The 25,389-nt window shown below is 40.0% G+C and overlaps 1 protein-coding gene across 5 annotated transcripts in view; it reads right to left on the bottom strand.

The window, feature by feature from the left end:
* Positions 1-25,389, bottom strand: part of LOC149153083 (nodulin homeobox-like) — a 470,087-nt gene that overhangs the window by 418,325 nt on the left and 26,373 nt on the right. For 4 of the 5 annotated variants that reach the window (XM_089438602.1, XM_089438603.1, XM_089438600.1 and 1 more), the window contains exon 3: positions 6,310-6,351. In XM_089438602.1, the coding sequence (XP_089294728.1) occupies positions 6,310-6,351 (42 nt within the window). Of the gene's footprint in view, positions 1-6,063; positions 6,158-6,309; positions 6,352-25,389 lie in introns of those variants that run through there. The other variant, XM_089438604.1, reaches the window with a different exon arrangement.

Raw genomic sequence — 25,389 nt, 5'->3', positions numbered from 1 at the left:
ACATTCCAGCTATGTATGATGGTCTCAGTACAATACGTATATATATAAGGGCATGTCAGATACAACAGTACAGTGGATATATGCTTTTTATTAATGACACCTCTTCACTGTTTATGCACTGAGCTGACTCTATACTCAGAGCAGTGACAATCTCTTTAATCGTATATTCAGGCTGCTGAGCTCAAGTTGTATGGCATCAGGAATCCCATACAAAAATGTCACAGTGATGTAGCTACATATCAGAACTGCTGCCATTATTGATCATTGTATTGCATGGGCAGTGTTAATTCTGTTCATAATCGAATACATGATGTATTCCTTCTATAGTGTCAGCAGTTATATGGAATTCTACAATATCGATCTTCATTCAATTTTGAGGAGAATCAGTGATTTACCTTGATGCCCTAAAAGAAGTGTTCTGAAGATGCATAAATCTGAAGATTGTTTCATATGACATAAAACATCACGCTTACTCTCCTCATGCTGATAATCTTAAGAAGTCAGCTTGGATCCTCCATTAGCCTGCAAAATAAGTCAAGTTGTATTGAACTGTGACACCAATTCACAGTCTCTCAACTCCATCATTTAATGGCAAGCATCAAAACCTGGAGGGCAGAATTCTTCTTCATCAACTAACTATTTGCCACATTGAATCTTAAAAGTACTTCAGTACATTAGCAATTATATTCAGAAACTCAACATCAAGCATGGAAGGTCATAAATGACAGAAGCATTGGCAATGGATCTTGTTCACAATCGAAGTTGTGAACAAGATGTGTAAGTTCGAGATAGTCTGATGAACTTGAGGACAGATCTAATTCTTTGTCCTTGACATCTTGCACAAACAACTTTTGATGAAGTACAAAAGTAGCTGTGTGACAAGTTTTGGGAGGAATACAACATAAAGGAATATCCTAGTTAGGAATGGCTTTGGCATATCGTTCATTTCAACAGATGATTTGAAACTGGATATCCTTGATATAGCAGCATTGCTTATTCCTGGTGCAGTAGTTGATGTTATACTTCCTCAATTCGAAGGAAGATGATGAAATTCGGAAGTCACTTATCATGGTCATATGGATACAAATGGCTAGATGAGAAAATCATCCTTATTGAGTAGTTTCATGCACATGGCAAAAATCATTTAGCGAGCTCATCGTGGAAAGCTAAATGACCATCTGACGTATGGCTTCAGAGGGAGCCATAGAGTATTTCAAGAAAGATAACCATGTCAAAGGGTGTTGATTCATGATAGCTGATTATAATATGATATCTGATGACTCTAAAAATGATATCCTTGTTACTTAAGAGGCAGCATGATTGGCTGACTTTGATGTATAGACCGAAGGATGAATAGCAGGGTGCAGATGGCTTGATGGATATACTCTGAACAAGCATACATTTCCAATGTTTAAAGGGAGCCATGATGTTTATTGAGATCCTCTCATGCAAGAGGGAGTTGGCTTCTGAATTTGAGATGAAGGACCTAGGCACTACTTCCTAGGATTGGAGGTCTGGCAAAAGCCAGGAGAAATTTTCCTATCTCAAGGAAAATATGTTGTGAAGATATTGGAAAGATTTGGGATGGTGGACTGCAAGCCTGTGACTACCCCGATGGAACTTAACTTTAAGAAGTTATGTGGTAGTGTTGTCGGACCTGAATTGGGAAATGCTTCTGAGTATCGTCAACTCATAGGAGCACTGATGTTCTTGGTGAACTCCCGTCCGGACATATGTTTTGCAGTTAACACGTTGAGCCAATATATGGTTGAACCTCATCATATACACTGGATTGGTGCCAAGAATCTTCTGAGATATCTTCGGGGCACAATCACTCATGGACTGAGATACACCGCCGAAGATGTGACGCTGCATGCTTATTCTTATGCTGATTGGGCTGGCAATGTGGTGGATCGCAAGAGCACTTCTGGATGTTGTTTTCTTTGGGTTTTGCTTCGATATCCTGGATGAGCAGGAAGCAGAAATCGGTTGCCTTGAGCACCGTTGGGGCCGAATACATAGCTGCTAGTATGGCCTCATGTGAAGTTGTCTGATTGAGGAAGCTCTTCAGTGAGCTGTTTGGACATGTGTTGGATACCATCGTGATCCTCTCTGACAACCAGAGTGGGATCCGATTATCAAAGAATCCTGTGTTTCATGATTGCTCCAAGCATATAGATATCAGGTAACACTTTATCCAAGATATGGTACAACGAGGAGCAATAAGGCTCCATCACATTGGGACTAATGAGCAGGTCGTCGATATTCTGACAAAGCCCCTAGGGAAGGTCAAGTTCTTGGCCTTCCGAGAACGACTTGGAGTCGTGGAGAGACCCTCTTGTGAGGGTCCTGTATGATATGGACATTGAGCTCTAGGAGCTCCAGGGGGCTTGGGGTACTTCTTGGAGCGATGAGCAACCATAGGGTGAATGGTTCAACCTTCCCCTAGTGGTTTGTTGTGTACAGGGTGAGTGGTTCAGCCTTCCGCTGTGATACCCCTGGCGACAAGTAGGTAGGATGAGTGGTTCATCCTTCTCCTGCTGATACATCCTACCCATGCAGTCTAGGACTCATGGGAAGTACCTCTCATCTGGCTAATGAGTAGGGAAATGAGGATAGTGACCATAGTACTACCGATGGACGCATCGTATACTACTGTACTCCCTATGCTAGGATGACCGATATTGATTTGGGATCAATTGGAACTGACTTCGGATCGGTAAGAGTGGTATGAGAAACTCTTTTATCTGGGAATGACTTCGGGTCAATAGAGAATGGTATGAAACATTCTCGATCACTTTTTCTTCTTCATAGTTCAGCAGAGTAGGGCAGAGCAAAGCAGTGCATTGATGGTAGAGATAGTACCGACTAGCAGATGGATTAGCAGATCGAGTTCTCCCTAGTTGAGAGGGAGTGTTAAAATTGGCAACTAGGGCCAAACTCCACATGGGTCATCTTATTTATGACAGCTGATATTTTTCTTGGATTCCTCTCTCCGAGAAGTGTAGGATTGATCTAAAGATCATCCAATTCCAACATGTACAAATGAAGTTATGAATTTATTTTGATTATGGTCAAATTATCAAGGTCAGCCTCTTCTATATGTCGGCTCACCTAATCCAATAGTCACGTCTCTTGACCCCCACCGATTGGTATATATAGAGGTGCTTTCTCCCTCATTTGACACATCCAAGTGCTCATCCTCTCCTCTGAAATAGGATGGCATCTGAGGCAGGACGCAAGTGGCAAGGGTCGAGTTTATGATGAGACCCATCTCTGTTTAGGGTTCGGTTTTCTTGGGAGAAAAGAGCCGCAGGTCTGTGGCATCATGCATGGAGGATAGGTCTGTCTGGGCAGCGTACCTCTTTTTTTGGATACAGATTTCCTGTTGAATAGAACCACAGTCAGAGGAATGCTTGTTGGATGATTTTTTGTGCTATTTGGTGACGTGTATCTCTGTTACAGGCCGCAAGCCTAAAGGAAAATCTGGGTACGATTTAAGGTGATCATTATCTCTGTTTTGGGTCCTTTTTGAGTAGAAACAGAGGTCGAATGTTCTGAGGAGAATCTGGACACCTGTGCATTGTGTGCAGTCTTCGCCACAGGCCTGTAGAGGAATTCTGTTGGGACTGTTGTTCATAACAAGCTGAAACAGGGTTCCATATAGAGCAGCGAAGGAAGGAGGGTCATGTGGAAGGAAAGCCGCAGTCCTCTAAGTGACTGTTGGAGCAGTTTTAGGGCTGACATATTTCTGTGTTTGTGCCCTAACCAGTATTCAGAATTGCAGTATAGAAATCTTCAGCCCTTGGTGCTAGAATTGCAACTTCATTGAGTCATCTTCATGGTTAAGAACTTTGATGTCAGATCTCCTATTTTGGCAAGTCGGTATTGACTTTAAATCATTGTACTCTATCTCTCTCTCTCTGCGGAACTATTGAAGGATATATAAGAAGAATTGAGCAAATGTTTCCCCACATTGGGGTTTGTCCCTGGCTGGCGCCACATCTTGTGTCCTCTTGTCTTGGCTTGTCTTTTACTGTTTATGTTTATGTTCTATTTGCATTTTACTATCATGTTGATGTGATTGCTAATCTGGATATGGATATTGGGCTAATAGAGAAATTGAAGTAAAATTGCTCTAAAGCATAGAACATACCATTGTTTCCTAAAATTAACAAAATCATCATTAAATGTATCCTATGATTTTTCTAGAAGTTCACTTTATTAATTAATTAATAAAATGAATGTTTTTTAATTAAAGTGACTAAGGTGGGTCACTTAATGATTTAATTAAAAGAGAGCCATTGATTTCACAGTTAGATCTTAACCATTGAAGATTAGGTTTTTGGCTCATGTCAAAGTTATAAAAAAAAGAGTGAGCAAAGGTCAATGACACACAGAGAGGATTCATTTCACAAGTCGCGTGAGTGAAGGAGAAATCAGAGATCTGATTTTCAGCCATTAACGAGGAGTTTTCAGCAGTAGTTCAGCAAGGAGAAGAGCAGCCGTACAGCCCAGCAGAGCAGGTCGTACAACCATCCATACAGATTTTGTACAGTCATATGGATTGCAAAGCAGGCTGCCTCAATTTCTGTGCATACTCAAATTTTCAAGTTTGCTGTTTGTTTGATTAATTTCTCAAAGCCATTCTTCCTATAAGGGAGCTCTTGTAAGTTCTGAAAATATTTTAAATGATGAACTGATCTAGAAGGGAAAAAATAATTGTGCACTGTGTGATTGCTTTTCTCGTTTTCCGTTGCATGCAAGAGTTAATAATTCCAGCAAGTAACTAGATCCCATATGTTTGCTTAGATAGCTGGTTTTAAGATAATTTAACAGACTCTTTTCATCTACATGGTTCTCTCTTGCATGGCATCAGTGTTTTGTAAAAGGATGGGATTGCTTATGGAACAGCCTCATATGAGTAGGCCCAGCAGGACTGCATCTGCTCTTGGGGCCTTGTGGTCACTTGTCATGGTGCTATTGTGTCTCACAGCACCTGCATCTGTGATCAGCAGCCAAGATTGGCCTTTGGTTGCCATCTCAAGTTGATGATGGTCTCCCTGCGTTGTATGGCAGCTAAGATTTCAGTCTGTTGCTGTCTGTTAATTGATTTTCTGCTTGATGTAGCCCTGGGAGTATGTCCTGCCTGCACATTTTGTCAGCAGTCTATCGGGAAGTCTAGGTTAGGCTCTTTGCTTGACTTTAAGCTTGTGAATGTTTGTATCTGCCTACTTTTGTAACATGTTTCTTTTAATAGAGTGAGGGAAGTATTTTATCAACTAAAAAAGGGTTCTTGGTGATGCATCCTTCTCAGATCATAGCCCCATCCATTTGTCATCAGTTGGGGTGAAGATATGATGATCAACCCAGAACCAAATTCAAATTGAATTGCCCCCATCTAAAGAGCCAATTCTTCCTTTATTCCAGGAGAACTATTTTGTATCCAGTTCCCTTCCCCAACCTTGCCAATCCTAGTCGACAAAAGCTGGAAAATTTAAAGAAAGTAATTGCTAGAACCATCAAGCTTACTAGTGTGGATATGGAAGACAAGTTGCTAGAATTAGAAAAGCAGCATGAGGAGCATCTTGCCACAGTGAAACTAGAGTTGGAATCAGACCCCTTTAATGAGGAATTGTGAAAGCATGCTGCTCAAGCTAGGCATATTTCGAGAAGCTCTATGGTCATATAAGAGCCAAACTGCAGTCGATTTGAGAGGTAGATGGGCATTTCAGATCATTTTTTCAGGCACTCGAGAAAAACGCATCTTAACTTTGAAGACATTAAAGCCATTAAATTCAGAGAGGCAAATTGGCAAAGAATTCTTGAGGAATTTGTGGACAACTAGAAATAAGTCTTCACAACTCAACTTTCTAATCAAAATTTTGAGGAAGCCTTGAATCATTGACTTGACTTTGTCCCATCCAAACTTTTCCCGTAAAAGGAGGAGGCATGTGCATCATTTTTAACGTATTGACTGTGAAGAATTCTCAAATATGCTCATGTACTTGTTTAAAGTTGCCCAAGGGTGATAAACAGTAAGAGGAAAATGTATTTTACAACCATATTTCTGGGTCTAGTAGAAGCATAGCATGGTTGTTGGAGTGTTGATTGCGTATTCGTGTGAACCAACAATCAATATCTGAAGGATGATAATTGATATATTTATGTCGCAATCTGCAGCACAGCAACACATTGACCATTGGCTCCACAGATATGACCATTAGCTCCATGCAACACTCATGTTCATTATTAATTCAATGCAATTAATATTTCAGGCGAAAGTATGACATGAAAGTAAACTCTTACATTATCAGAATGCTGCATTGAATCTTCCATACTAACTTGCACCTGCAAGATAAGATTAATCAGTATATTATATTGGATAGACAAAGATAATATGAGTTTCATTCAAAAACAGTAGAATTTCTACTACTAGAGATGTGACAATTCAAAATTTATTACGTATCCATACAGAAAAATGACAGCTCTACTAATGAGAAAATATGAGATCCAGACCATAACTAGTAATGGATACCTAACCTACCCTTCCCACAACCATAGGTTCCTCATCCAGCTGCCCTTAGTACCCCAAATTCTGTGTACCCATAGGTTTGAAATATCCTTCAGTGGAGGAATCAAACTCTTGACCACCAAACAGACAACGAACTGACCACAGAGGATTTACAACTACATTTTACATAAAAAGTGGGCCTCTCATTTCCCAACGAGAAAGTTTTACTGATATATGTACTGAATGCCAAATGGCCAGTGCCACGACTCATGGTAGAGCAGACAGATGAAAATGGTAAAAACGCATCACATTTGACAAGAACCACAATCTACTTGTGCTAACAAACTGATAGTTCCTGACTCTAACATTATTATGATACATACATAAAGTCTTTAGCCCATTTTCACGTCATTGGCACATGATCTATATTTATATTTGTGCCCTTTTACAATAAAGATACAATCCCACAAAGCAAACACATAATGCATGAACACAAACTTCGAAAAGCAGCATATCACTGAGATGTACAGGTTGAATAGATGTACTAACACTTTCCTTATCCACAACAGTGCACTCCAAAATTGAAATGGCTAGTTGGCTAGTAAATGCATACAAAGAAACTATGATAACAAGGGCTATGGAAAATATCTATAAGCTGGCAATGTATATCAATCCTCTTATTACACCTCAAATTGTAAGATTCCTGGGCTTGCTACAGCAAGCAAGGCAATAACCCAGGTGGAGGTGTGCTGAAGTGACTATGCCCAACCAGGAATAGACTGTTGCACTGCTGAGAAAGAACTGCTGTTGTAGCCCTCCAAACTGCTCAGAAAATTCGGCCAAATTAGCCACAGCCTCTAGACCCTGAACCCACAAAAACCCAGCAAGGAATTGGGCTACTTCCGGCTGGCCCGAGAAGCCCAAAAAACTGCACACTTCTTGTTCTGCCTGGAACATGCACAGCTGAGAAGAATGTGCTGCTATCAACCAAGCTCCCTCTGGAAAACCCCTCCAAAATGTCTCTGCAATTATCCCAGTAATGCCTCCAAATTTCCCGGAAATATTCTCCCCTCAACTCCCTCAGCTCCACACCCCGCGCAGACACAGCTAGAGACCCTCTGTGCACTACCAAAACGTACCAGAAATGCTCCTCCAAGATCCCAGTATTTCAGTCCAACAAAATTCCCAAAATCTCCAGCAAATACCAAGACCAACTCCTCCCAGAAAGTTCGGAATCAAGGGTGCACTGTAGCTATTCCCCAAGGGGTGCGTATTCCTTCTTCTGCGCCCAGTCTGCTCCAAATGATGGCCAAATGTACCTGCAAATCCTCCTGGAACAGCTCTAAGATGTAGCAATGATCTCCCCTAGAGTGGCACTCGAAGTCCACTGAAGATGGAGGTGAGATTTCTGACCAGAAATCTCTTGTGCTGAACAACACTTTGTAGACTTGGCTCAACAGCTCAAGCGTACAAGGCGTTTGATTTTCAAATTGGCAAAAGTCCCAAAATGAGGCCCTCCACCTCTATTTATCTTTCCTGTCCCCTTGCTTCCTCCATGTGGGTCCCTCAAGTCGAATTCCCTCCTTTCTCCTTCCCACAAGTCGAATTCTCCTAAGGGGTGTGAATTCCCTTTTGGAGTGACCCCCACATCCCACTTTACTCTTGATTTTATCTTCTCTTCTAATGTTTGGGAGCCTTCTTCCTCAAAAAGTCAAGTAGGGTCCTCCTAACCCACTTTTCCTAAGTCAAGTATGCCAAAATGCCAAAATTGTGCAAAAATGTATTTACCTAGCAAAACTTGCTAAGTGGGGACATTACACAAATCCTCTGAGGTGTAACCTACATTTTTTCACGACATGTGACCATGTTGATGAGCCCAGGCCCCAAAGTGTGATGATTTCCATGTATGTGGTCCTGTGGGATGATTTGATGTACAAGTGTTGGCTAGTTGGTGGCCAAGATACCCTATGGTGGATGGTCATGGCAAGTCCTATTAGTCCCATTCTCAAGGTACTTGTTTTATTGCTCCGGCCGACTATCCCTTAGTGTTGATAACTCCCATCATGTCAAGCATTTATGTCTTGGGTAGGTATGCTACATGCTGACATCCCCTTAATGGTGATAACTCCCATCATGTTAGGCTTTATGTCCTTGGTAGGTATTCTGCATCCCAATATCTTGGGATGGATCAACTAGGACACATAATCTACGGGAGCCCTGGTTACTCACTTTATTGTTGTGTAAAAGGTATTGCGCTTTGTAAGGGTTGTCACACCCTTGGTTTATCACACCTATTTTCCCCACATGGGCCCTCTTTATTCTCATGTATTTTCCATGCTTTGGACATGAGCACTTGGAGGTGATTCTACTATGTTCATCCAATTTCATGCTCCCCAAGGAAGTCTCACAATTTTTTAGGCATATCACATTTCTCGAGGCATTGGTCACATTCTACGAAGCACAAATAGGCTAGTTGCATCCACTTGAACCCTCCTTACACAAGACACATGTCACATGCTAAAACACACTCATGTTTTTGACATATTTCAGCTGATTTTCATTACTATAGAGGGTCAACCCACACATGTGGGCTTCTATGGCAGTCGTGAGGGTATTTTCAAGCTAATTTTATGCTGTGGATCACACTTAAGAAAAGTGTCACTTCACTAATATGACATGGCACTCAATTTAAATGGTTTTATGATCACACGAAGAATTAGAAGCAATGTTTGAAGATTAACTAGCATAAAAGGGAAAGTGGTCCACCTAAAGAGGGATTTATTTCACTTGTGGAGAGGTCATTAGACCTATTCTAACTAGACGTTGGAGTAAAGCCGACAAAGGGACATTACTTGCACCTAAATGAAGCATCCCAAGAACATTAAAAACAGAGCGTTGCACTCCTAAAGCAAATTGGTGATCTTCTAAGTTTGACGTCATTTTTCGTTTTGGGGGTTTATGACTAGTTTTTGGACTTGGAAATTCATTACCATGCTTCATGGAAGTTCCTTGACCTAAGGTATGGCCATGGGCATTCATTTAAGGAATATTTTGAGATGAGCATTATTTGAGGCTTTTATGGAACTATTTTTGAGGATCCGACCCATTTGGAAGATTTTATCACCTGTTTCATGAGGGTTTCAACCATGTAAAAGAATCATTTAATTGTATTTTGACTTAGTGTTGATTTGGTGTAGCATCGGATGTGTTCTAGCCATGAAAATTGGTGGAGAGACTAAAGCACATGAGATCTCCAAGACCTAGAAATGGTTTGGGGAAATTCCACTTGGTTAGAGAGATATTAAAATAATTAATATTTTTAATGGGGTTCCTAAGTCTAAACTTAGAAAAATTAAAATATTAATGGGTATTAATATAAAACTGGGTGAGAATGTTCTAAATGACATAGATCAAGCCAAATCTAATCTTAGCCGTTGATTAGAGACTTAATCTCGGCCATTGAAGACTCAATAGGCAAAATATAAGAGGAGGCTTGAGGGTCAGTTAGAGATACACCAAGATTGATCAGTCAGTTCGATTTTCTGGAGTGGGGTTTACTGAGAAAATTCGAACAAGTGATCTGAGTTGCAGCAAGGGGCAGTGAGTACATAACAGAGAGGCAAAGATAGTGCCAGAGGGTCAGCGCAGTGACTGAGGAGGCTACGCAGAGGCAACAGGAGCCACGTAGAGGCAGCTAGAGACTGCGTAGAGGCTGAAGGGTCTGCGTGGGTGACGCAGAGGGCCAGAGAGCTGATGCAAAGAGGCAGAGGGCTGACGCAGGGGGTTCCAGAGCTACGCAAAGGCTAGCAGGGCTAACGCAGAGCCTTGGAGAAGCGCCGGAAGGATTTTCGTGGGGCAAACTAGTGCTGAGAAGTTGAATATCTACTTCCAAAAAGAGGTATTACTGTCGTATAAAAATCTCTGTTGGGTGAGCCAGTTTGGCACCCTAGTTGTACTCAAGAAAGCTGCTTAATAATAAAACCCTCAGAACTGTTGCACCGATTTTCCCGCATTGGGTTTTTCCGGGGACAATTGTCCAAAAAATAACGGTGTCCCTTGTGTGTTTGTCTATTATTTCAGTTGATGATTTGTATATGAGTTGAGGTTGCATTTGTGTTTATTTTCAGTATTTATATGGTTAAATAACTTGTTAAGGAATAAACAAGTAGGTGAAATAAACTAGATAATGCAGTAGGAATTTCTGATGTGTTAGATTCAGAAATATGAACATGGTATCAGAGTGTTGCAGATCACAGGAGGACTGAAGGCACCAACTTAATCAGAAGTATTTGCAGCAGTAGCAGTGGTCCCGAGAGACAGAGCTGCTCCTAAGCAGAGAAGGAGTGACGCAGAAGGCATGCGTCATCATTTCGAGGCAGAGAGAGGCAGAACAGGCTCACGAAGAGTCACGTCATCCTACTCAGTCAGGTAGGCTTGACGTAGTTGGCTAGAGGAGTAATTCAGCCTTTACTGGGATTGCGCAAAGCTAGAAGGCTCAGTTTCTTCAGTTGCTAGGGTATAGGGAGTTGTGGGCAGACTGTGGATTGGGAAGTTGGTGGGGTGTTGTTTCTGTCAAAGCAAAGCAGTACCTAACGAGACAGAACCAAGGTAGAGGGAGGCGTTGCCTTGGCGGATTTCTAGCCAAGAAATCCGGATCAGAGTTGCAGTTGCAAAGAGGATCGGAGAGGAGCGGATCGACAGTTGGCGGGAAGATTTCCAGCAGGGAAATCGAGACTCAAAGGGAGTCTAGGAGAGAAATTCCAAGAGGGAAGTCGAGACTCAGAGGGAGTCTAGGAAAAAACTTTTAGGAGGGAATTCGAGACTCAAAGGGAGTCCAAAAGAAGGAGAGGAGATGGCAATGAACGGACTGAGGGATCAGGACAAGTTGGACGGGGCCTCCAACTTTGTCATCTGGAAGGCCAGGATCTTGTCTGTTTTGGATAGACATCGCATCAAGGGCTTCACCTTGAGAACCATGGCTATCCCAGTCGACCTAGCTGATAATGAAAGGTATGAGGATGCAATGGCGAAGGCAAAGTGCATAATCCTTGATGGGGTCAAGGATCATGTCGTACCACATATTGCCAAGAAGAATATGGCAAAGGAGATGTGGGATACTTTGAGGACATTGTATCAGGGCACTTCCATGCAAAGGAAGATGCTACTGGAGAATCAAATTCGGTCATATCAGATGCAGAAGGGGGAGCAGATAGATCTATACCTCAGCAAGTTGCAAGAGATTCGGGACCAACTTACTTCCATAGGGGCCACGTCGGATCAGGAGTTCATGGTGAGGACTGCCCTGAATGCAGTCTCCAAGGATTGGGAGACATTTGTCCAAATTATTTTGGGCAAAGCTAATCTTCAAGGATGGGAAGAGATGTGGGCAGCCCTTCGCCAAGAAGAGATCAGACGACTGACCAAGGCGGGGAGTAGCAGCAAAGGAGGTCGAATCAAGAAAGAGGAGGAAGAGGATGCAACTCTGGCATCTGCGGGACAGCAGGGGAAGAGGAAGAAGAAGGACATCTCCAAGGTGAAGTGCTTCCATTGTGGGGAGTTGGGTCATTATGCAACCCAATGTCCCAGGAAGAAGAATAAGGGAGAGGCTTCTAACTCCAAGGCAGCTCCGGCTAAGGCAGAGAAAGAAGTCGAGACGGATGACGATTGTGCCATGAGTGCTCATGCACCTCTAGAGAAGAGGTGGGGAGACATCAAGTTGTAGTCAGGAGGACTACAGAAGATGAGGGGCAGGATCCTTGAGGTACCCAAACTCTTGGATCATATCCGGCTACAGAAGCCCCGAGTGACAATAGCAGGATGACGGATGTCGGTAGAAGCAAGATGCGATGAAGCGACAAGGCAATGCTAGAATGCAGGGGTCTGTAGCAGCACAATGGGGGTTGCAGTAGTGCGAGAGGCACAGAGGTGGTTGCAGCAATGCATAGAGGCACAGCGGTGGTTGTAGCAGTGCGAGAGGCACAGAGGTGTTTGCAGCAGTGCAGAGGCAGTAGAGGGAGCACAGGATAGCAGCAGAGGTAGCTTCAGCATCAGGAGGCTTCTGGACTAACAAGGATGTCAGTATTTGGGTAGACCAGTTACTTACATCTTAGTAACTGAGTTGCAGTGCAGCAGTTAGCAGTGGCAGTGCTATGGGCAGCATGATACAACATTTGAGAGAGAGTTGCAGTGCAGATGCAATGCTAGGAGGAAGGACCAGCAGCACGGATGCAAAGGGAGCTGTAGTACAGATGTAGTAGTGGCAGTGACAGAGCTATAGGTCGCAATACAGGAAGCAGCAGTGCAATGGATGTTGGGCAGCAGGCCAAGCATCAGCATAGGTACAAGTGTTGGATGATCAGTGTGATGTTCAGTGGTGGAGCATTACTAGAGTACATTCCTAGCTAAGAGGGAGTGTTGATTTGGTGTAGCATCGGATGTGTTCTAGCCATGAAAAATGGTGGAGAGACTAAAGCACATGAGATCTCCAAGACCCAGAAATGGTTTGGGGAAATTCCACTTGGTTAGAGAGATATTAAAATAATTAATATTTTTAATGGGGTTCCTAAGTCTAAACTTAGGAAAATTAAAATATTAATGGGTATTAATATAAAACTGGGTGAGAATGTTCTAAATGACATGGATCAAGCCAAATCTAATCTTAGCCGTTGATTAGAGACTTAATCTCGGCCGTTGAAGACTCAATAGGAAAAGTATAAGAGGAGGCTTGAGGGTCAGTTGGAGATACACCAAGATTGATCAATCAGTTTGATTTCTATAGCGAGGTTTGCTGAGAAAATTTGAACAAGTGATCTGAGTTGCAGCGAGGGGCAGTGAGTACATAACAAAGAGGCAGAGATAGTGCCAGAGGGTTAGCGCAGTGACTGAGGAGGCTACGCAGAGGCAGCAGGAGCCACGCAAAGGCAGCTAGAGACTGCGCAGAGGCTGAAGGGCCTACGTGAGCGACGCAGAGGGCCAAAGAGCTGACGCAGAGAGGCAAAGGGCTGACATAGGGGGTTCCAGAGCTACGCACAGGCTAGCAGGGCTGACGCAGAGCCTTGGAGAAGCGCCGGAAGGATTTTCGTGGGGCAGACTAGTGCTGAGAAGTTGAATATCTACTTCCGAAAAGAGGTATTACTGCTGTGTAGAAATCTCTGTTGGGTGAGCTAGTTTGGCACCCTAGTTGTACTGAAGAAAGCTACTTAATAATAAAACCCTCAGAACCGTTGCACTGGTTTTCCCGCATTGGGTTTTCCGGGGACGATTGTCCAAAAAATAACTGTGTCCCTTGTGTGTTTGTCTATTATTTAAGTTGATGATCTGTATATGAGTTGAGGCTGCATTTGTGTTTATTTTCAGTATTTATATGGTTAAATAACTTGTTAAGGAATAAACAAGTAGGTGAAATAAACCAGATAATGCAGTGGGAATTTCTAATGTGTTAGATTCAAAAATATCAACACTTAGTCTCCAAGTTGTGTGAATGACAAGTCACTTTTGAGTGATTCATTAAGCTAGAATTAAGGAATAAAGAATGAGAAGGAGTTGCAAGCCTCACTTATAATTAAAGGCCCTCCTCTCATTCCAAATGGTTGTGAATTTTTCAAGAACATTTTTTAAGCCATTAATAAAAGATCGTTTTTTGTGTTTTCCTATCAACTCCCATGAGCTTTCTCTATCTCGGTTATTTTCTTGGTTCATTGAAGATATTGTTGTGGATGATTCAAGACCTCTACTTTTAGTTGAATTAGTAACTATGATTGATCTTCATAATGTATATTTGGTCGCTTGATGTACTTGTATTTATCATTGTAAAGCATATTTTAAATGCTAGAATCAAAAAGAAAATTTATCCTGAGTCAAAGTCCCATTGTGACTTTTAAAAGAAGAAAATTTGAACTTTTGAATTTTAATTTTTGGCTCCAAAAGTAGTCAAGTCGGCCTCCCTCCAAGTTAAGTCAGCCCTAGCAGAAGACACACACATTCAGCCAAGACAGATCACTATATAAAGGCAGTTCAACCTCCTCCACCTAGGCAAAAATTCGCATCTCTCTCATAAGACATTTTATGGGCAAGGGTTGTGGGGGAGCGCCCCCTCCGCCCCTTCGAATCACTCCCGGAGCGCACTCCGAGCGGGAGCAAATTAGGAGCGTCCCAAGAGCGCACTCACGAAATTCACTCCGGCAAAAAAAATTCGCTCACTGGTTTTTTCACAAAATTTTTGTCACAAAGATGCTCCAAACGGTGACATTCTCCTTTATCTTTCATTTTCATCCTTTTACTTAAATTTTTAACATTACCATGAAATGACTCAGGATGTTTGAGAGTGGTTTCGACCTCATTGGATTTCATATGGAGAAAGTAGAATTTTAGATCTCACTCAAAATCCAACAAACTTATCAATTTTTCAGGATTTCGAGATTGGGGGGATTGCAATGTTTCCATTGGATTTTGTCATGTACTAGGGTATGGGACTCGTATTTAATCAAGAGCACCAAACCCTCTATGTACCTTGATGCTAGTGACATTGGTTGTCTAACTCCTTTATCATGACCCTACAAAAAATGTAACCATCGCTCAAACAAAATCTTGACTTGACATGCCATATTTTTTCTATCTTATGTTAATTGCTTAGAGGGTGATATTAATAACAAAGATCCTAAGATAGGCAATGATTTTGATGATATGTAGCTATTTGTTATAGCATGATTTTTTGGATGTTAGAGGCCATATAGAGCCTATTTGTTGGTGTATTTTCGATTCAAAAATGGATTGCACTCGATGCTATTTTGGTTATGTGCACCCTTACATGCTATATAAATGAGAACTTGTAACATGTGGACGTGGTTGATGAAGATTATAACTTCTAGATGATTGATGTTATATGGTTTAATCCATGTTTTTATGCTTTTTATATTCAATTCATCATTCTACATGTTTTTGTTGACATACATGCATCAAAGTATATAAAAATATATATTATATAAAAATTCGCTCCTGACCCGAGAGCTTTTGAAAATGTCGCTCCTCGCTCCCGCTCCCAAGTAACCTTGTTTTGGGCAAGCAAGCAAAGGATTAGAATGACGAATAGGACAAAGGAGACGACGAATTGGCTCTCTTTCTCTCTCCCATCAACTCCCACATGTGGACATAGCCTCTCTCCCCTAGTTGGCAGTTTTTCTGGGCATTTTGTTGCAGGCGGCTGAAATTCTAGGCAACTGCAGGGGCCAAAATTCTAAGGCAACTGGTCGCTGCAAGGAGGCTGAAATTTCTAGGTTAGATCAAGCAGAGCAAAATTCTGGATTAGATTGGGTGGCTTGACTTGGAGGGGAAGACTAAGTTTGACCATAGATCTAGGTGTGTCTCTCGTTGAACAAAAGAATTTTTCTATTGATAAGGTTGTTGGGTTTTTCCCCTTGGTGGGTTTTTCAAGGTAAATCTTGTCTCCTATTTGTGCATTGTGATCTCTACTATTCTATTGTTTTTTATGGTTGAATTTCTGAAGTATAATAACTAAATGATATATTGGAATAAAAGTAAAAGAACAAAGACATGTCAAAGATTCAATGTTATGGTTGTCAAAAATTTGGGCATTTCAAAAGGGATTGTCCTGAAATGGTTAATAACAAGAAGAGAAAGGGAAAACAACATGCTTTCGCAGCTGATGTTGAAGAGGAACACCCCAAGAAGCCTAAAAGGTGACAAAGATTTCTTCTACTTTTCTGCTCTAACAAGTTCTATTGCAGATGATGATGACATGTAGCTGGTAGATAGTGGCGCATCAAGGCATATGACAGGAGAGCATAGATATCTTTCTAGCATAACGGAAAAGAGGTTGTCCCAAAGAGTTGAGAATGGAGATAATCACAACTATGTAGTCAAAGGAGTTGGAAAGGCATCCATAGAGTTGGAACCTGGTAATAACATGCATCTCAACAATGTTCTATATGTATCGGGTTTGAAAAAAATTATTGTCTCTATTTCATGTTTGGATAATAAAGGAGATAGAGTAGTTTTTGTGGATGGCAAAGTACTTGTATGGTCCATGGGATCTAGTATAGATAATGCTAGGGTTATTGGGATTCGCGAAGGAAGATTGTATATACTTATGAGTCAACCAGCTCAAGCCCTAGTTCATGAAGAAGCCAATCCAAGTGAGCTATAACATATAAGGTATAAGCATCTTCATTATAGAGCATTTCCTAAATTGAATCTGTTGGACACCTAATCCGCTAAGGGTTATGATGTGGAAGTTGAAGTTTGAACAGTCAAAGGAAGTCCAAGAGACCTTGGAAGATGAATCCAACAGTCACTTCAATGTATTATAAATGTATATCATGTGAATAATATAATGTATTCAATGCTTATATTTCACACTCTTGTCTTCGCCATGGTTATGTCTAACATGGTATCAGAGCGAGTATGTTTCTAACCTGCTCAATCTTGTGTGAGCCACTGCCTTTGTGGCCATTTATGATTTGTTGCGGTGCATAGCAATTTATTCTTTGAGCATTTGGTAATGCCTCTTTTACATGCCCAATCTGCTCCTAATGTTCTTTGTACCCTAACGTATCTACGCACTCATTTTGGGCTTAGTCCTCTTTAAGCGTTGGCTTCCTCTCCTAGCCTAGCCAATTGTGTGAAAGCCACTATTATCAGTTCTGTCTGAGTGCGCTCTTGGTTTAATAAAAAAAATCTGCACCGGTCAGACAAGATTGTAGAAAGCGCTCCTTGTATAGTGCATTGAATGTTACTTATTTTGTTAATGGTTGTCCTCTGACGACTCTGCCATTATAAAATTACCTGTCCCACCTTACCATTTCCCTCACAAGGGTTCTCGATGAGCGTTTCTCTGTATGTCCCAACTAATGTCTGTGACTACTTTTCCATGAAAACCAATTAGCGTTGTATCTCTGTTAAAGCCCATGTGTTGTATCTCTATTGGAGCCCACATTGTTTTTCAATACAAAATGATATACCCTAGCAAGACCAAACTATAGTGCCTCTACAGCAATTGCCAGGCTTCTGAAAACTACACTTGCATTCTCAAGCCTTTGGTTCTAGAGCTTACGGAATATGTTGAGCATTGGTGGAGTCTCGAAGGCATGTTTGACTGCTTGTTTATTCAACGAGGAACTCCATAGTGAGCCAGAAAAGAATGTCGACTACAACATGAATTGCAACGCCTTGCCAGTCGAGGCTTGAACTTTGTTATGTGTTGGTCCTCTGACTTGAAGTGGTGAACCCGACGTGAAATATTTTACATCGATTTTGGTGAATCTGCTATATGATCTAACGCTCTAACTCCTTGCTTATTACTGAGCGGGAGGTAGATGAGCGGTGACTGCGCTTGGTGTTCCATTAACGGAGTGAAGTTCCTGCAAATGCTTGGTGTATGCTTTAACTCCTTCCATACTGCGTTATTTTATGTTAAATAAAAAAAGGGTCGATGATAGTATTATTTTCTTGTGCTCCTATTGTGATTTTTAACGAGGGACGAGCTCATGGAAGCGTGCCACTCACACATCGGTTGTATCCTGTGTTGAGAATACGATTGTTAAGGCATAGGTGACACGCTTTGCAGCCCTCTGACCTGGCCTTTATAATCAATCCATCACAGAAATCCACCATGTTGAACACAGTAATATCTATGTCCGCTCTATTTCGCTGTCAAAATGCCCCATTCACTGTCCTATACACAATGCAGTTTTACTAGTGGTGCTTTCTGAAGGTCGTGACCTGGTATGCGTTCTATCCATTTGTGCATTGAATGTCGTAGTCTGTGCATTAGCTATGGTATGCACTAATTTTCTGCATAGCCGAGGGGTGAAAGTTATTAATATGTATTAGCGTTAATATATCTCCTCTGCATTGGTCGTTTTACTTCAATGAATGAATCCTGTGTGTTCTTTTTGAAGGCTGGTGTATATTGGTTATTTGTGCTAAAATATGATTAAAGCTCTGCATCAAAATTCATTGAATGTTGTGAGCGTTGGTTGGAACTTGGAATATATGGTGAAGCTTATGTCCGGAGCTTGGCAATGAAGCAACTATGTATTCTCTGTACATGAAATGGAGTGTATGCATCGTATGTGTTGAAGGGAGCAGCATCCTGTATATTGTGTTGATCCTCTGCATTAAGCGTTGAAGTCAAGTCTGTGGTATTGAAGCGGACTGACGTGGACTGAGGACAAGAGTTCGTGCCCGTGGTTGGAGTCAAAACTTTGTATTTGACCTCGTTGTTGTGTTATATTCTTGGCGTCGAGTGCCTCTTGAATTTCGTGCATGGACCCGACTAGCTATTTATCCCGCCTTCGTTAAACTATCTAGCACCTTCTACTTTCATTGCAAACACCGACAAACCTTTTTGCATTACACTGGTACACGTCTTGTTGGTACCTGTTGACCACTACGTGTCAACTACCCATAGCAGTACACCCCCTTTTTCGCAAAAGGAATAGCGCTTAAGCGACGTGTCCGTGCCTATCATCATCAGCTCAATCAATTTATGTTGTAAACCCAGTCTGCATGTGTGAATTGTAAATAATCTTAGCAGAGTTGAGTCATGTATGTAATAGGTGGACCTAATTTTCTAGTGCTAATCTACGTTTCGGAAGGTTTTTGTCTCACCGATCCATGATCGGCTGAGTTTTCCTTCAGCCTAACCCCAAAGCCGGAATGAATTTTGTCATTAGAATCTTAGAGGAATCCTAGTGTGTTGATCTGCTAGATTATATTTGGTCGCAGAACTGGGTGGTCTATAAGGGTCTATGTCAAATGGGTTTTCCCCTTTGAGATGTAAAATTGTAAAAGTCATGATGTAAAGTGTCTTGCGGGTTAGAAAATGTTTTAAATCCACTCATAAGTCCTAGGTCCTAGGTGATTTTTCCAAAGGCTAAGTTCGAGGATCCAAAAAAAAAAAAAAAAAAACCTAAAAAAATTAATTAATTAAAAAATAGATAAAAATAATAATAAAATTTTAAAATTTTAAAAAATAATTAAAAAATAAATAATAAAATAATAATAAGTCAAATTTTTGAGTAAATAAATGCAAAATTTTATTTTTTTTATATATTAAAATGCATTTAAAAATTCGACGGATGAGATTAAAAGAAATCTTAATCCTCATTGACATGGATCACTCGAACTAGCTGTTGGGAATTTTTCCTTTAAATAGGGTGCTAGGGGTCATTTGAGATAAGATGAGATCTGAGAGTCTGGTGCTAAAGAAAGCTCTCTTGTAGTCATTTTTGTGCGATAAAGAAAGACTTTGGGGTTGAAATCTTGCTGGTGTTACTCTTCTGGAAATGTTGTAAGATGTTTTATTTTTCTGCATAATTTTATTTTCAGCTATTGATTTTAGCTTGATGAAGATTGATTCAGGCACAGGTATCTTGTCTGACCTCTAGGGTTTGAATGATGGTTTAGATTCTGAAATATAATGGCAGGTATCTCCATTTGATTTGGATTTCACTATTGTTTTTTCCCTCTATATTAATAGTTGATTTTAAGCTGTGCAGGAAATCTTTTTTTAGATTACCGGGCGTTCGGGGAAGTTGTCGGCTGAACCAGCCAACTCCCGGATTGTGTTTTCTGAAAGAGCCCAGCTAGTTTTAATCTCGGGCTTATCATCTGAAATTTTTTATGAATGCATGCAGGGTTTTCTTTAGTATCTCACATTAATTTTAAAATTCTGAAAATATTACTGTGGATTATTGACAAATCTGGCTGCTTAGAGTCATTAATCTGTAAATACTGTAATTATTTAGCTGATTCAGGGTTTTCAGTTTTGTTTTTGGCACATTTTACCTCTGGGTTTTCTTTTTTTGACATTGCAGGTTGCAGGTACAGATCTTGAAAAAATTTCAGGGTTTTCATTGCACAAATCTGAATGCAAGGCAATTTGAAATTTACTGGAGAATTTGGAGGGTTTTCTGATCTATCTGTCTGCTATTCGTGGGGTTTCATTTCGCAGGAAAAAATTAAAATCTTTTTTGGGCATACGCTGGTCTCAGGCTTAGAAAATCAAAAGAAAAATTCGAGATTATACAGCTATATCCTTTGCGGCTTCAGCAAACCTGCAAAATCACTGTCTAAACCCTCATCGCATTTTTTTCCCTCTGCCTTCGCTCGATTTTCCCTTCTGCTGCCACTCCAAAAAACTTTAGTTACGCTGCCCATTCTCCAAACCTGCAAAAGGAAAACGCCTTTTGCTGCCCAACATTTCCACCCAGCCATCCCTTCCAACGTCCTCTCCTCCACCACACATTCTCCTTCTACGTAACATGAAGCTATCTTTCAATCTACAATCAAACCCTCAGCCATCCTCCCACGCTCTTCCTATTCACCTGAGTGTGCATCCGCTGCCCAAACCTGCGTTCTTCCTTTCTGCTGCAACTGCGTCCATTCACGCTGCCATCTCCAGATCTACGCTGCTATTCTTCCATCTGCCAGACTTGCGTCTTCCTTCCAACGTCCACCTGCGTATTCGATTCCCCTCCATGCCATAGAACTTCAGATACACAGCTGTGTATCTCCCTACACTATCGTTCTCCTCTCGCCGTCAGAACCTGCAACAAAACATTCGACCTCCCTTTATTTATTTGTATATATGCGTCAAATTTCATCTAGTTTAGCTGTAAGGTTAGATTTCATTCGATTTTGTTTTGGTTAGCGTATTTCTTCTCCTTTCAATTTCATTTCAGTAAAAAGGTTAATTTTAGATCAGATATAGGTTAGATTTTATTTACGTTTTGTATAATTAGGGTTTAGATATTAATTTTCCTTTTGTTCATTTAGATTATGTGTATATTTAACTTAGGATTTTATATCAAAAATAAAATAAAATAAAATAAATCATAAAAAGCAACAAAGGGTTTCTTTTAGTTTAGATTTTTACTTTTGGATTTCAATTTTAATTAGATTTCATTTTTAGTTTAGAATTTAATTATTTTTGTTAATATTCCGATTTCATTTAATAAAAAAAAAAATATAAAACAAAAAATAATTATTTCAGTTCATTTGTATACATTTAACACTTGTATAAATTTCAATTTCATTTAGCTTAGATTTAAATTTTTGTTTTATTTAAAAATAAAATCATAAAATCATAAAAAAAACATAAAAAGTTCCTTTTTTTATTACTTTTAGAATCTTAGCTTAGAATAGTTTTGTTTTATTTTTTATTTCATGAAAAATAGAAAATTTCATAAAAATAAAAAAGTTAATTTTAGTTCTTAGTTTAGATCAGTTTCTTTTAATTTTATATACTTTAGATTTCAGCTTTGTTCTATTTTTTATTTTAAATCTAAAATTTTAAATCATAAAAAATTTAAAAATTTAAAAAATAAAAAAAAAAAATTTAAAAAAAATACCAAAAGCATAGAATGTTTAATTCTTAGGTTTTTAGTTAGTCTTGTTTTAGAATTTAGTTTATATTTAACAAACAAAAAAAAAACCTTCAGTTTAGATTCGATTTTATTTAGGATTTTAGTTTTGTTTAATTTTTAAATTTAAAATTTTATTAAAAAAATATAAAAAATCAAAAATTTTGAGAAAGACTAATTTAAAATCGGAAATCCTTTAAAGTCTTTTTTCTGTTGTGGTATAGCTAAATGCACTTAACTGTTTATTTAAAGTTAGCTATGTGAAAGTGGTAATTGATCAGCGTTTAAATTTTATGATCATTTAAAGCATTTAATTTTTCTTGAAGTTTAATTGCTGGATCATCGTTAAAGCATTGGGAATTTACTGTATATCTTGCATTGCTTGGGTTATTCGATGATAAATGTTTGTTATACATGGTTCATATTTCTGCAACATTTAATCATTTAATCGTTAACTCCATAAGGCACTGATACATTAATTTATAAATCAATCAAGTGCTAAATTGCCTTGTTGTGTCTCCCGCCCCAACTGGTCCACAGTTGGTCTTCATTCATCCCATAAGGTCTACCCCCCTTAGCCTCGGGAGACAGCTTAAACGGAGAGATTGGGGATCAGGGTAACAGCCCCCGGTCTAAGCATTGACGTGACAATCTATGCGACAACAGTGCCTATGTGCTAAAAATTTTGGTGCCTATTGAAGTTTTTTGTTAATTGAAAAAAGGGGGGAATGTATACCTGCGGGTTTTAAATTAACATCAATCTGCATTGAATCTTAGTGGGTCGTAAGAAGAAGCAGCGAGTTTTGCCCATTGCAGGTGCGTTATGTATAAAATAGAGTTGTTATCGATTGCGGTGAAGTGTATGCATGGGTAAACTTTGAACTATATGGTTGCACCATAGTTGTTGTCCTTATGGATAAAATAGAGTTGGGCATAAACAGTTCTTTGTGGAAAAACAAAAAAAAAAATCATTTGTATTGTCTGCCTTAAGAACATATTGCATTCTATATGTTGGTCATGAGGGAACGGTTATGCATATGTAATGGATTGTAAATGCATTACAATCATTATTGCTTGTTGGTTGCACACTAGTTATCTGAAGCACATTTACTGAGGATATTGCAGTATCTTTATACTGTGAGTGGGTGTTGCTTTTCCTCATTGGGTCATAGTTGTGATCAGTTTTTAGTGTAATTTTGACAATGGATAAAATAGCCAGAATTGGTGAAGTATTAGAGTTCTTAAAAACTCTGATACATTCCTCTAATCATGATACAATAAGAATTTCTCTTGCTGACATTAGAACCTGTTTGCAAAATGCACAAGAGAAGATAGAATTTTTGGAGCTTGAATCTCAGCTTCAGCAAAAGGAATTAAAACAGAAGAGTTGTCATTCTAAACCTATTTTTGTTCAGAACATTGAGATAGACTCCCATCAGCAGCAAGTCAATAATGTTGAAGTTGATTCAGATCTAGTGCCCAATGAAGGAGCAGATTTGCAAAAAGAAGCAGAAATTCAGCATACACTTCCCAAGCCCATCATCAGACCTTGGGAAGAGCTTGTCCATAACAAGCACAAAACTAGTCTTGGATATGACAAGGATGTGTCCTTTCATATTCCAGATTACTCAAAGCCCATCCAATTCCATAGTGTTGGGTTTCTTCATGACAGTTCACCTTCAGTTGTTCCATATTTTGCTCCTCTTCCACAACAACCACAACAAATTGTTAAATGCCAACATTGTGACAGAGTTGGCCATATGAAAGATCACTGTTTTGATCTTCATCCATGTGAGCACTGTCATAAAACCACTCATTCTTCAAACAAATGTTTCAAAAACAAGCATCCTTGAAGAACAAAGATTCACTTTGGATGGATATTTTCTTGGCAATGGGCTTCAACAGCCAATAAGATATTTCAGTCGTATGTCAGAATTTGTTCTAAAGTATTGAAAAGTCTTGTAGTTGAGTTTTCTCCATCATCTCACCTTGTATCTGTCGGGGGGGGGGAAGTGATGGTCATCTACAAGCTTCAAAGCCACATCAAGCGAGCCTGAGCCACAACCTGCCATACCAATTCAGAGTTGTAGCCAAAGACAAAGATGCCCCTGAGCATGCCTTTGGTTGGTGTTCAGCCTTAAACCATCTATGCGGGGTTGAGACCTCCCTTTTTAGGTTGAGCTTCTCCCTCTTCAAAGAATTGGGGACACTTCCTCTAGTAGAAGACTTCAGCTTCTTGCCAGTTCTGGAAGAGTTCCAGGAATTGCATTAAGCATTCCAGAGTTGGTGGTCATCCTTAAACCACCGCAGGTTGTAGACCTCCCTTTTCCAGGTTGAAGGTCTCCCTCTCCAAAGCATTAGGGACACTTCCTCTAGCAGAAGATTTCAGCTTCTTGCCAGATTTGGAAGAGTTTCGAGAACTGCACTAAGCGTTCTAGTGTTGGTGGTCATCCTTAAACCACCACCCTTATACCAACATTTCAGAGAGCACATTCAGCCTAGTGCTGCCATGCATTTTTGCACATTTTGTATTACAACTCTCTTCTTGGACTCACACATACCCCTTCGGATTAAGGGGGGAATGTTGGACACCTAATCCACTAAGGGTTATGGTGTGGAAGTTGTACAATCCAAGAGACCTTGGAAGATGAATCCAAGAGTCACTTCAATGTATTATAAATGTATATCATGTGAATAATATAATGTATTCAATGCTTATCTTTCACACTCTTGTCTTCGCCATGGTTGTGTCTAACAAAGTCAAATAGTTTCAGATGTCCCTTAACAACAAATAGATCATGAAGGTGTCTGTAAAGGTTGTGCTCTTGGGAAAAATATCAAGAAACCATTTCCTAGCAGTGACAACAGATCTATGGAAGTCTTGGATTTGATACACTCTGATGTGTGTGGTTTGATGCCAGTAAGATCACTTGGAGGTTCATTATATTATGTGACATTTATTGATGACTTCTCCCGCAAGACATGGATTTATCTTTTGAAGACTAAGGATGAAGTCTTCACAAGGTTTCAGGAATTCAAAGTTGAAGTGGAGAACTTGACAAGTAAGAAGATCAAGATTTTAAGATCTGACAATGGAGGAGAATACACCTCGAAAGACCTTATGGCTTTCTATAAGAAAGTTGGGATTAAGAGGGAATTGATTGTTCCCTATAATCCACAACAAAATGGTGTATCAAAACGATAGAACGGGTCTATTGAAGAATTTGTCAAGGCGATGATGCATGACCAAGATTTGTCATTGTTCTTATGGGGAGAAGCATCATTGACAGTCTTATATATTCATAACAGAAGTCCTCATCGAATTTTGGAAGGTATGACTCCTGAAGAAGCATTCTCTAGAAGGAAGCCAGAGGTTGGGCACATGAGAATCTTTGGTTGTCCTGTCTATATCCATGTTCCTAAGGATAAGAGGAACAAGCTTGAGCCTTCAAGAAAGAAAGGCATATTTGTTGGTTATAGTGAATCATCTAA

Source organism: Pinus tabuliformis, chromosome 9 (assembly GCF_031772625.1).
Source record: "Pinus tabuliformis cultivar Carrire ecotype Pingquan chromosome 9, CPIR1, whole genome shotgun sequence".
NCBI lineage: Eukaryota > Viridiplantae > Streptophyta > Pinopsida > Pinales > Pinaceae > Pinus > Pinus tabuliformis.
The sequence above is the reverse complement of the archived record's forward strand: the minus strand, read 5'-3'. Positions and strand labels throughout refer to the sequence as shown.